This window comes from Anomaloglossus baeobatrachus, chromosome 5 (genome assembly GCF_048569485.1).
Source record: "Anomaloglossus baeobatrachus isolate aAnoBae1 chromosome 5, aAnoBae1.hap1, whole genome shotgun sequence".
NCBI lineage: Eukaryota > Metazoa > Chordata > Amphibia > Anura > Aromobatidae > Anomaloglossus > Anomaloglossus baeobatrachus.
The window spans coordinates 31,337,230-31,349,313 of record NC_134357.1 but is presented as its reverse complement, the minus strand read 5'-3'; the positions used below and the strand labels follow the sequence as shown (position 1 = coordinate 31,349,313).

The 12,084-nt window shown below is 44.8% G+C and overlaps 1 protein-coding gene across 1 annotated transcript in view; it reads left to right on the top strand.

Annotated features, from left to right (window-relative positions):
* Positions 1–12,084, top strand: part of LDB1 (LIM domain binding 1) — a 239,641-nt gene that overhangs the window by 212,695 nt on the left and 14,862 nt on the right. The window contains 3 exon segments of the mRNA XM_075348371.1: positions 6,253–6,297; positions 8,072–8,147; positions 8,283–8,385. Of these exon segments, the coding sequence (XP_075204486.1) occupies positions 6,253–6,297; positions 8,072–8,147; positions 8,283–8,385 (224 nt within the window).

Below are 12,084 nucleotides of genomic sequence, written 5' to 3'. Positions count from 1 at the left end.
TGTGATCATCCTGCAGGTCCTGGAAGCTCACTGCAGTGCACAGCGTCCCAAGTCCTTGCGAGCGCCGAGAAGCAAGCGATATCGCTGCATGTGGTGAGTGTGTGGATGCGATCTGTAGTGTGGTGGTTGTGTGTGTTCCGCCGCAGGACCTTGATGCGCTCCCCTGCTCCCGGTCGGCTTCTGGTGAGTATGATCGGGGGGGGGGGGGGGGTCTTCTCTCTTCTTTCTTTAGCGGGTTTCCGCTGCCTATAATGAAGTGTCCTGCAGTGTCTTTACCTTTTTTACTGCTGCACGGACACTTCATTATTGAACCGAGACTAGGGCTTATTTTCGGGGGATGTTTTATATTTAAACCTCCCTAAAAAATTCTGCTAGGTCTTATTTTCGGGGGAGGTCTTATATTCGGGTAAACGTGGTACTAATGAGCGGACACTACCATGCTTGGGTGCTCGGTACTCGTAACTAGTAATGAGTGGGAACTATCATGCTCAGTACTTGTAACTAGTGATGAGCGGGCACTACCATGCTCAGGTGCTCGGTACTTGTAACTAGTGATGAGTGAGCACTATTGTACCGCCCCGCGGGCTCGGCTGCGACCGCCGAGCCGCTCGGATTTGTGCTCATACGGTGGGTGGCTCGAGCCTTTCACAGACCCGGGGGTCACGTCGCTCTGCAAGGGGGTTGGCGCTACACGCAGGGACTTGACGGGGAAGTTCCACGGCCGGGGCCGCGGTGGTTTGGGATGCAAGTTTGTGACGCCACCCACGGGTTGTGGTGAATAGATTGACATCACCGCTGCTGTTAACTAGGCCTCCCGGGGACTGTGTTGCGCAGCTTGGTGTTGACACCTCCATGGGTAGGGGAGTGATGGTCCCGGGGGCCCGAGGGAGGTGCTGAGGCGTGGGGACAGGTGCATGCTGGTGCGGTGCGGCGCAGTGCGCGGCCCGAAGGCACTGGTGTGCTCACTCACAATACACTGGAGTCTCTGGTAAACCAAACGGGATGATCAATGGGGCCCGCAGCCAGCTGCAGCTTCTCCCTGAAGGGGTTGGTGGTTTCAGTCTTTCTCCTGCACCTTTTATATGAACGTTTGACTCCTATGCCTAAGCAACGGTAGTCCGCTTCCCAGCTTGCTGGTTGTCGGAAGAGCCCTGCTTGCCCGCAGACGCTGGCCCTTTGGGTCTCTATGCCTTGGCGGTGGCTTTACCCTGTATGGTTGGGCTGTTTTCTTCTAATGGGTCTTGTGTGGGATAGGTCCTAAAGTCCAGTCCTCAATTAGTTGCTTTGACTCGGCCCTGTCGGTTTGGGGCTTTGTACTGGGTCTGAGTACCCCTCCTGGTGCTCCGGTTTCCAATCGGTTCCCTGGTTCGGTACCGGAGGGCCACCGCCCGACCCCGGTCCCTACGGTTCCACTGGCTGTAATCCCAGCTCCTGCAGTCGGTCACCACAGTCTGCCTCCTTGCCAAAGGTGACTGGGCTCCGACCCAGCCACCTGAGTAGACTCTCGGCAGGACTGGTCACAGGTCTGCCCTTGAACTCGTCCTCCCTCCTTCACTGTCAAGGCTACTCTCTACACTGCTCTACAACTTCTGTGTCTTTCCCGCCTCCAGGCCTGTGAACTCCTCGGTGGGCGGAGCCAACTGCCTGGCTCTGCCCCCTGGTGTGGACATCAAACCTGGGGGGTGGTGACAAGGGTTTCTTGGTTGGCTGCTGTCACCTACTCGGGGTGGGGGGTGATGTGTGTGTGTGTGACCACCTGGGATGACCTGATTAGTCCAGGGTGTCACACTACCATGCTCAGGTGCTCTGTACTCGTAACTAGTGATGAGCGGGCACTACCATGCTCGGGTGCTGGGTACTCGTAACTAGCAGCTGGATGCTCAAATGTGTGTGACTTGAGTACCCAAATATAATGGAAGTCAATGGGGAACTTAAACGCCTGATTTTTTTTTTTTTTTTGCAACCCAGTAATCTGTCGCTTCATTTTTTTAGATTTTTTTTTTTTTCTTGCCACAGTTCTTAAATTTTAATTTTTTTTTTTAGTTCATGCAATTGAGAGTGCTGTGGATGGCTTTTCTTTTTCCTTGATCCATAATACCAATACATTAGAATCTGGCCCAAAAATCCTTATGGTTATGGGATGCTTATGGTGGAAGAGCAAGAGCCTCCGTACACATTAGTCTTCAGTCGGTCAAACCCCTGATATCGTGAGATGGTCTCATCGGAAAACATTGTGCAGGATGTGGCACTAGATGATCCAGAAAAATTCCAGAATCCGTCACGAGCCTCCAAAGCAGATGTGATCCCATTCTAGTTTCATACTGAAGTTTTTATATATATATATATATATATATATATATATATATATATATATATATATATATATATATATATATATATATATATATATATATATATATATATATATATATATATATTATATTTTTTTATTTTTATTTTATTTTTTTTAAATCTCTATTTTTGTACATTGTTGTAGGGTACAAAACTGCATGTTATGCTTCTTATTGGGTGACCGTTCTCAGCCGAGTGGTTCATTTGTGGTTACCATCTGTTTACCGGAGCTAGAATAAGATTGTGAAAGCGTTTCACTTTGTGCCTTCTCTTAAGGGTGCTTTACACGCTGCGGCATCACTAGCGATTGCTAGCGATGTTGTGCGCGATAGCACCCGCCCACGTCGCTGTTTCGTCATGGGGGGCTGATCGCTGCCGTAGCGAACAATATCGCTACAGCAGCGTCTCACGCACTTACCTGCTTAGCGACGTCGCTGGAGACACCGAACAATATCTCCCTTAAGGGGGCGGTTCGTTCGGCATCACTAAGCGGCCGCCCAATAGCAGAGGAGAGGCGTAGATGAGCGGCCGGAACTTGCCACCCACCTCCTTCCTTCCTCATTGCGGGCGGCCGCAGGTAAGGAGATGTTCGTTGTTTCTGCAGTGTCACACATAGCGATGTGTGGAGCCGCAGGAACGACAAACAACCTGCCTCCTGCAACAGCAACGATATTTGGGGAATGGAAAGTAATTTTGATCGTTAACGGTCGTTTGTGCGTTTCACACGCAACGATGTCGCTAACGAGGCAGGATGTGCGTCACGAATTCTGTGACCCCCCCCAACGGCATCTCGTTAGCGATGTCGTTGCGTGTAAAGTGGCATTTACTGTTACATTGTAGCAGTGGTGGATGTTGTGCTCTTTAACCATATTTGTGTGCCCACTCGATTGTATTTCCTAATATTGGGAATATAATGTCCACCATGCCTTATTCTTTGGTGCCGGCCGTTGTCCTTTCCTCATTGCAGTAAACCTGGGTTTGATAAAGATTGAGTATTTTCATTGGCGGTTTAGGCAAGATTACCGAATCCACGATTGTCAGATAACTATCTTGTGTATGATCCACTTTGGTTTTATTTGGGATCTCAATAGAGGAAGAATTACGTAACTAATGAGTGTGTGTGTGTGTGTGTGTGTGTGTGTGTGTGTGTGTGTGTGTGTTTTTATATTTTTTAAAAGGTAATCCATCTTTGCACACCCTCTTTAATCACAAAATACCTTTCTTCCACAACAACTAATGACCAGTATGGTTAAATTAAAGGTATAATAAGAAAATTACCTATTGTTTTAAATCAGGTTTTTGTGTTGCAAGCATTTTTTGAAAGAAAGTTTGGGTATTTTTTTATTTGTATAATTTTGTATGAAAATATTATTTATTATTATTTTATTTTTATTTTTATTTTTTATCTGTCATTGGGGCTTTTTTTTATGGTTATAAGGTGCACAGCAATAAATATATTAAAAAACGGGGTGCTATTACATGCAGTGCGTAGTAATGTGAGCTCTGGAGCGAAAGACACTGCATATACAAACAGCACACCCAATATATAAAAATAAAGACTTTATTGACAATTTATATTAAAACCTAATTAAAACAATACACCTGGGGCTTTTTCTTTTTATTCTGAAAGGGGTTGTCTGGGAGTTTAACATTGATGACCTATGCTTTGGATAGGTTGTCAATTTATGATTGTTGAGGGTGCGACACCCAACACCCCTGCCGATCAGTTGTTCCTGGTCCAACCGCCGATGGCTGGAACTACTCAATTATGGAGCTGCACAACACAGACCATCAACTGCATAGTGGCCATGGCTGGTTACTGCATATCTGGGGCGAAGGTGCAGTACCTGGCTGCTGCCACTATTCCGTTGATGGAGCTGTGTTGTGTAGCTTGACAACTGAGTAGTTCCCAGAGGCAGCAACACTGATAGGCAAGGGTGTTGCACCTCCACAATCGGATCAGACATTATATACAACCCCTGGGAAAAATGGACTCACCTGTCTCTGAGGATGTTCTTTTAGTTGTTTACAAAAATCAGATCACAGACGGCACATAATTAAAATCATTTCAAATGGTAACTTTCTGGCTTTAGGAAACACTAAAAAAAATCATGAAAACATAATGTGCAGCCAGTAACGACTATTTTCAAGACCAAACAGGGGTAAAAATTATGGAATCACTAATGAGGTAGAAATAATGAAATCTCCCTGTAAATTTTTATTTCCAAAACTAACACCTGCATCAAATAAGATCTGCTCGTTAGTCTGCATCTAAAAAGGAGTGATCACACCTTGTAGAGCTGTTGCACCAAGTGGACTGACATGAATCATGGCTCTTAACACGAGCGATGTCAATTGAAACAAAGGAGAGGATTATCAAACTCTTAAGAGGGTAAATCATCACGCAATGTTGCAAAAGATGGTGGTGGTTCACAGTCAGCTGTCTAAAATCTGGACCAAATACAAACATGGGAAGGTTGTTAAAGGGAAACATACTGGTAGACCAATGAAGACCTCAAAGTGTGAAGACAGGAAAGTTAAAGCAATATGTCTCCAAAACAGGAAATGCACAACAAAACAAATGAGGAACGAATGGCAGGAAACTGGAGTGAATGTCTGTGACCGAACTGTAAGAAACCGCCTAAAGGAAATGAGATTTACATACAGAAAAGCTAAAGAATATAAAGAGGACTGCCTGAAGAGAACATGTAAATTTCCACAGTCATTGATGGTATGGGGCTGCATGTCAGGTAAATGCACTGGGGAGATGGACATTTATTGAAGATGTAATAACAGTCAAGTTTACATTAAAATTTTGGACACTTTTTCTTATCCTATCAATAGAAAGGGTGGTTGGGGATGATGAAATAATTTATGAAGATAATGCATCCTGACATAGAGCAAAAACTGTGAAATATTCTTTGAAAGAAGACACATAAGGTCAATGTCATGGCCTGCAAATAGTCCGGATCTCAATCCTGGTGGAAGTTGAAGAAAATGGTTCATGACAAGGCTCCAACCTGCAAAGCTGATCTGGCAACAGCAATCAGAGAAAGCTGGAGCCAGATTGATGAAGAGTCCTGTTTGTCACTCATTAAGTCCATGCCTCAGACTGCAAGCTGTTATAAAAGCTAGAGGGGGTGCAACAAAATACTAGTGATGTATTGGAGGGTTCTTTTGTTTTTGTTTATGATTCCATAATTTTGTACCTCATAATTGAGTGATTCTATAATTTACCCCCTGTTTGGTCTTATAAAGTAACAGGTACTAGCTAGCACATTGTTTTCATGATTTTATTTTTTTTAGGGTTTCTTAAAGCCAGAAAGTTTCCATTTGAAATTACTTTACTTTTGCTTAAAAAAAGCTTATCACAGACATGGCACAAAACTCAACAACTGAATGAACATCTTCAGAGCCAGGAGAGTCCATAATTTTTGCCAAGGGTTGTACTATACTAAGAAGAGGTGATCGTTGTGAATTTCCTGAAAGGGGTTGTCCAGGACTTTAACATATAGATTAACCACAATAGTCAGACCCCGCCCCTAACTTTATGTATTAAAGCCTCTAATGAGTATGTGCAAAGGTCATTGTGAAAGGTTACAGCTCACCTGCTCCTTCTATCAGCTGTGTACAGATGTTACCTGTTGTTGTAAAGCTTTCCAAACACAATAGACTATACTGGCCAAACTCGTCCATATGTTTTAAAAATATATGTAACACACAAACCTCCTTATTTAATTTTCTGTTTCTGACTTCTCAAATTGGAAATTTGATCAGAAGGATGGCCATTTTAATGAGGTGCCTTTTTAGAAGTGATTCGGCTATACTGAGTAATTCACTTTTGTCTGCAATTGCTGCTTATAAAAAAAATAAAATTAAAATCTGTTTTTATGTCATTAGACCGACTCCGATGTATCCTCCCACATATCTGGAGCCTGGGATAGGGTATGTGCTTTTTAAGATCTTTTTGCTTCTTACACTTATATATACACCGCATTGAAATTTAGGAGAATTTATTTTATTTTTAAGAAAATCTGATTAATTCCGCCAGAGATGCGACACGTGTAACTGATTACTGCCTGACAAATCTTCCCTAACTTATCTATAGTAATATATTTACATTCGTGAGTAGTGATGAGCGGACCCCGACTGTAAAAGTCCGGATCCGCGTGGTTTCAAATGTACCCGAGTGCTGGACCCGGAGTTCTCCGGGAATTCTGGCTACTGATCCGGGAAATAAAATAAAGAAAATGAAGCAAGTGCTTCATACTCATCGAGGCTCTGGCACAGCTGTAGACTGCTCATGTGGACTCTTCACTTCCGGGGCAGCTCATTATTGCTCATCCATATGCACTGCTTTCCCCGCCCACCGGCCGTCCAAGCGTTTGTGATTGGTTGCAGTCAGATGCTGTCACACAGGCTGGGGCGCGTCTGCAACCAATCACAGACGCTGTCTGCAAGTCACTATCACGGTGTAAAAATAAATAAGACAATTGGTGTAGGGTCCCCCCATATTATGATACCTAGCACAGATAAAGCATACAGATACAGGCTGCAGCCCCCAGCTGTGCGCTTATCTTGGCTGCGCATCAAAATAAGAGGAACCGCGTGCGGCTTTTAAATAATTATTTACAAAATAAATAAAGAAACCGCATGCGGTCCCCCCCCCCCCCATTTTCTTACCCAGCCATGATAAAGCCGACAGCTGGGGGCTGGTATTCTTAGGGTGAGGAGACCCATACTTATTGAGCCACCCCAGCGTAAAAATAGCAGCCACCAGGAATTGTTGCACCTTATAGATGCAACAGTCTTGGCACTTTACCCGCCTCTTCTCAATTGCTCTGGTGTAGGGGTAATAAGGGGTCAATGTCAGCTCACAGCTGCCACTAAGCCCTAGATTAGTAATGGAGGCATCTTAGACACCCCCCCTCCCCCATTACTAATCTGTAAGTGATAAGAAATACTTAAAGGATTTTTTTCAGTGTTTGTGTTCTTTTATTAGAAATATAGAAGACAAATAAGCCACCCTCTTTCACCACTTTATTAACCCCCAAAACACCCCTGCAGGTCCGACGTAATCCACACAAGGTTCCACGACGATAGGGCGACACGTGGGGCTTTCCTTTTTTCTTCTTTCTTTTTCTTTTCTTAAATGCATAAAATTTTGGGCAAAAAAAATTTAATTTTTGCAATAGTGTTTCCATAAACATTTAGTAGCTTTTTCCCCCCTCTATGTATCACAGCACATAGCAGAAATAGTTAAAGGTCAAATCTGTCTGAAATGTTTTGACGACCGAATTAATGAGACTTAGAACCATCTTATAAACTGATTTATGGTTGTGCGGTTTGTGATGATTATACCTAGTGCAAGATTTAAAGGGTTTTTCAATAACTACAGCCAGGCAGTGACCACTAGAGGCGGAGCCAAGGAAACCTCAAAAAGCAGCTGAGTGACGCCGTTTGCGCAAGTCATCTAGAAAGAAATGGACTTGGGAATTATGAAAACGGCATCGCTTAGTCGCTCTTGGATGTTTCCATTTGTCCACATGTCCACCCACAGTGGGTGGAGTTATTCTCTTACCAGGCATAAAATGATGAAAATGGAAAAACCCTTTAAGGACGCAATGCATGATACAAGCGTCCTCTTTGGTAACCGTCTAGGATGGTCTGTTCTGATCCAGAGAAGCTTGTTGTAAGTTTCTTTTCGTTCTGCTAACAGGAGACATACGCCGTATGGGAACCAGACAGACTACAGAATATTTGAACTGAACAAACGTCTGCAAAATTGGACGGAGGTAGGACGTCGTATCACAAAGTTTTGGGGGTTTTTTTTTTTTTTTGTTTTTTTTGTTTTGTTTTGCATTTTTCTATACTTTTTATTTTGGTTCCGAACTGTGAAGACAGTAACTAATCCCACCTTCCATCTATAGGAATGTGACAATCTCTGGTGGGACGCCTTCACCACAGAGTTCTTCGAAGATGACGCTATGTTGACCATCACTTTTTGCTTGGAAGACGGACCAAAGAGATATAGTGAGTCTTGTAAAGTACCATAATTGTTCAGGATGTCACATATATGTTGTTAAAGGGAATCGGCCACCCTTTTTTTGCATTTTTTTTTTTGTTATTAGTATGGGCATACAGGTGTCATAAAGGTGAAATTAACCATGCCTGTATGCCTCCTGGATGAGGGTCTTATGGGAAAATCTTCTTGTATACATTCCAGGCTATGGGGCGTGTGCTCCCCGGGAGATAGTCTTCAATTTACAGGATTCCTCCCCTGTTCTTTAGAGTCCCTGTGATGTCAGGTGCGCGGCCAGAAATCTTGCGCCTGCCTTCCCTCCCTGCACTGTGAAGTAGCAGTCACTCCCTGGCGCAAATTTAAAAACTGGCTGGGGTGCAATGTTCTTGTGGCGACGGAAGCCTCAGGGGCGCCACACACAGAGGTGTGATGTCCCATCCTGGGTAAGGAAAGGAGTGAACGCCGGTCCCCAGGCAAATCTACACTACACACATTGTTAGGTACACACTGGGACCAGGGACAGTGGCAGCAACCCTCCCATGCTGCATGCTGGGATGGGCCGTAAGACCCATCCCTGCTCCTATAGGGTACAGCTTAGCAACTGCATGGGTGGGAGGAGCCACCCGAGGGTAGAGAAAAGAAGGAAGATCAAGGTTAGAGAGAGAGAAGAGAGTCTGCGGGAGGCAGAGAAGGGAGCTGAGGATAGAGCTCTAGTCAGACAGGAGCAAGGAAAGAAAGTGACGCTTCCTGGTGAAGACCCTGGGACTCAGAGGGTCCAGGTGACACCAAGCAGAGAAAAGAAGGGATTCCAGGGCCACTGCAAGGCTTACGAGCGCAGGGCCTGTTCCACAAAGTCATTCAGTGGAGGGATCAAGCTGCGCACAGGGGACGGTCCCTAGAAACCAGAGGAGAAGTCATCTCCGGAAGTAAAAACCGAGGCCCAGGGAAAGTTGCAAACTCCCCGGGCCACAGCCCACAGCAGAACCTTCAGAAAGGGGGTAAATAACAGACAGGCGAGCCCCCGGCCCGGAGGCTGTAGTGGAGGCCGAGCCAGGTTCATCCAGCAAGGGCAAGGCTTAAGGAGACAGCTGAAGACAGAGACACAATAGAGGGGTGCATCGGCTTTCACTCCAGGATCTACCCAGGATCGGCGGAGGTCCCTGACAGTGGGTTCCAGCCGCCCAAAGGCACCAGTGTGCTGCAGCCCAGGAACTGTGAGTAAAGACCTTGGAATTGCACCCTCTGGTGTTGTCTGTTATTGTCGCCTGCATAGACTTCTATCACACCATCGACACTTACAAGCACCAACTGTTGCCCCGGGGCACCGCTCCACCTGTGGGGAGCAGTACCACCATTGCTGCCGTTCCATCACCCCGGAGGCCTCATACAGCAGTGGCGGCTTAATAGCCGCAAACCACAGGTGGCGTCACGACAAATATAAACTTTAATCACCCCCACTGAAGCCATATTAATTGACCCCACCAGGGTACGGAGTCGGGCTCAGCCACCACTGACGTCCCCCGGACTAGTCCGGCCCGGCATCGGGTGTCCCATAGCCCTGGGGTGGGCGAGTCACTGTGCCCACGGAAGTGCGGAACAGTGAAGGAAGGGACAGCACGCAGAATTCGCAGGCGCGGGGTTTCCGGCCACACTCCTGACATTACAGGGACACCAGGGAGGAAGAATCCTGTATAATGAAGACCGGAAGCAGGCTTATCTTCAGGCAGTGCACACCCCCATAGCCTGGAAGACATGAGAGGATTTTTACCAAACGTTCCCTCATCCAGGAGACATTCAGCTAAGGCTAATTTCACCTTTATGCCACCTGTATGCCCAATATTAATAACTAAAAAAAAACAAAACACAAAAGCATGACAGATTACATTTAAATAGGTTGTCTGATTGAAAAGGCATGGCGGTTTTCAAGCACAATCGGCGTCACTCATATTTTTGGATTGTGCTTGATATTGAACCTCAACTACATTCACTTATGTGTAGTTACACCGCAATACCAAAGCTCAATATGACATTTATTTATTTTTTTTGTTTGGTTTTGCGAGAAACCACTATTGCAATTTGCTGCTTTATTAAACTTTGCAGCCATTCTGGAGTCTCCTTGTTTATAGCTTGTTCTTTAGGTGACTGATGACCGCTGATGTCTCACTTGTAAGCTCTGAACTTGACCTGTGTAGGATGAGGATGTAAAAGAGTACTCAAGTGATCTTGGCCAGCTGTAATGGACCTGTGACTTGCTAAAAAGTTAATACCCAAACCCCTCTGATTCTGCCGCTCTTTTCTGTTTTAGCTCTAGGTCGCTCCGTTGCATAGATATTAACATGGTTTATTCTGGAGATCAGTATGTGAAATCTCTGAACAAATACCCTGTTACACTACAAGCAGAGTCTTTTCTGGGGGGCGTGTCCTTTCGCCCCTCTCTCCCAGATGCTGCCAATCACAGTTCAGCAGCTTATCAAGTAGTTTTAGACACGGAGCTCTGATTGGCAGCATCTGGGAGAGAGGGGTGAAAGGGCACGCCCCCAGAAAAGACCCTGAACAAACACCCAGTTGAACTACAAGTAGAGATTTCACATACTGATCTCCAGAATAAGCAAATGTTAATATTTCTGCAATATAGCGATAATCAGGCGAGCACAGGGACTTTTACAAGAGGTATAACTCGTGTTTTTAACATTTTTTAAGCAAGTGACAGGTCCTCTTTAAATCAGCACTCACAAGCTCAATAGAAAAGAGCTTGTTAGCGCTGCACACCTGCTGTCTAGCAGCAACAAGCTGTAAATTAAAAGTTAATATCTCAAGAATGGCTCAATTTTAATTGGCAGTAAATTACAAAAGTGATTTGTATTTACAAGCCCTATACAATGATATCCATCTATCAAGATGGGAATAACCCTTTTATAATTGTGTGGCGTCTATTGAAAGCTCTCTGTTTTGGGTAATAATGGGGAACTTCCATTGCGCATGGTCTCCATAGACAATATTAGCGGCGGAAACGCTTCAAAAACACATGTAATCCGCACCTAATTATGTCAATACCAGGTAGTTACCGAAACAAAAAAAGCTTTATTTATAGAATGATGCATCAGAGACAAAAAAGGCAGCATAAAAAACGCAAGTAAATTAAGGTGTGGATATGGTGCAAAAATTTTGCAGCGTCAAATACTCAACAGATTCTGATCGTGGGAACGTAGCCTTATGGCCTTTGATGTGTAAGCTCCCTAGCAGCATTTATAACTAGAGGCTCTCATGGTAAAAAAACAACTGGATTTACTGGATAGGCTAGTTGAGCCCTATGACACGTTTTGGTGTGTATATCAGGCTATGTGCACTAGAAAAGTGATTTTTCTCAAGAAAATTTCTTGAGAAACTTCTGGGAGTTGAAGATTACCGCACCTGCGGTAAAAAAACGCACCAAAACCGCGGGAAAAACGCATGCGATTTTGCCGCGGTTTTTCCGCAGGTGGTCCCTGAACTGCAATAAATAATATAGATAATCGATAGACAGATAATGGATAGAGGGAAAGAGGGATAGATGAATAGATAGATGAGAGAGACCTATATGATGTCCCACCCCCTGCATATTCTAAGCTGGTACCCTTTAGTGACTTTCATGTGGCCCTAAAGGGTGCCTAGCCTTGTATTTAGCCAAAAAATAAATAAATAATTACAAAAAAAATGAGGGGGGGAGCCCA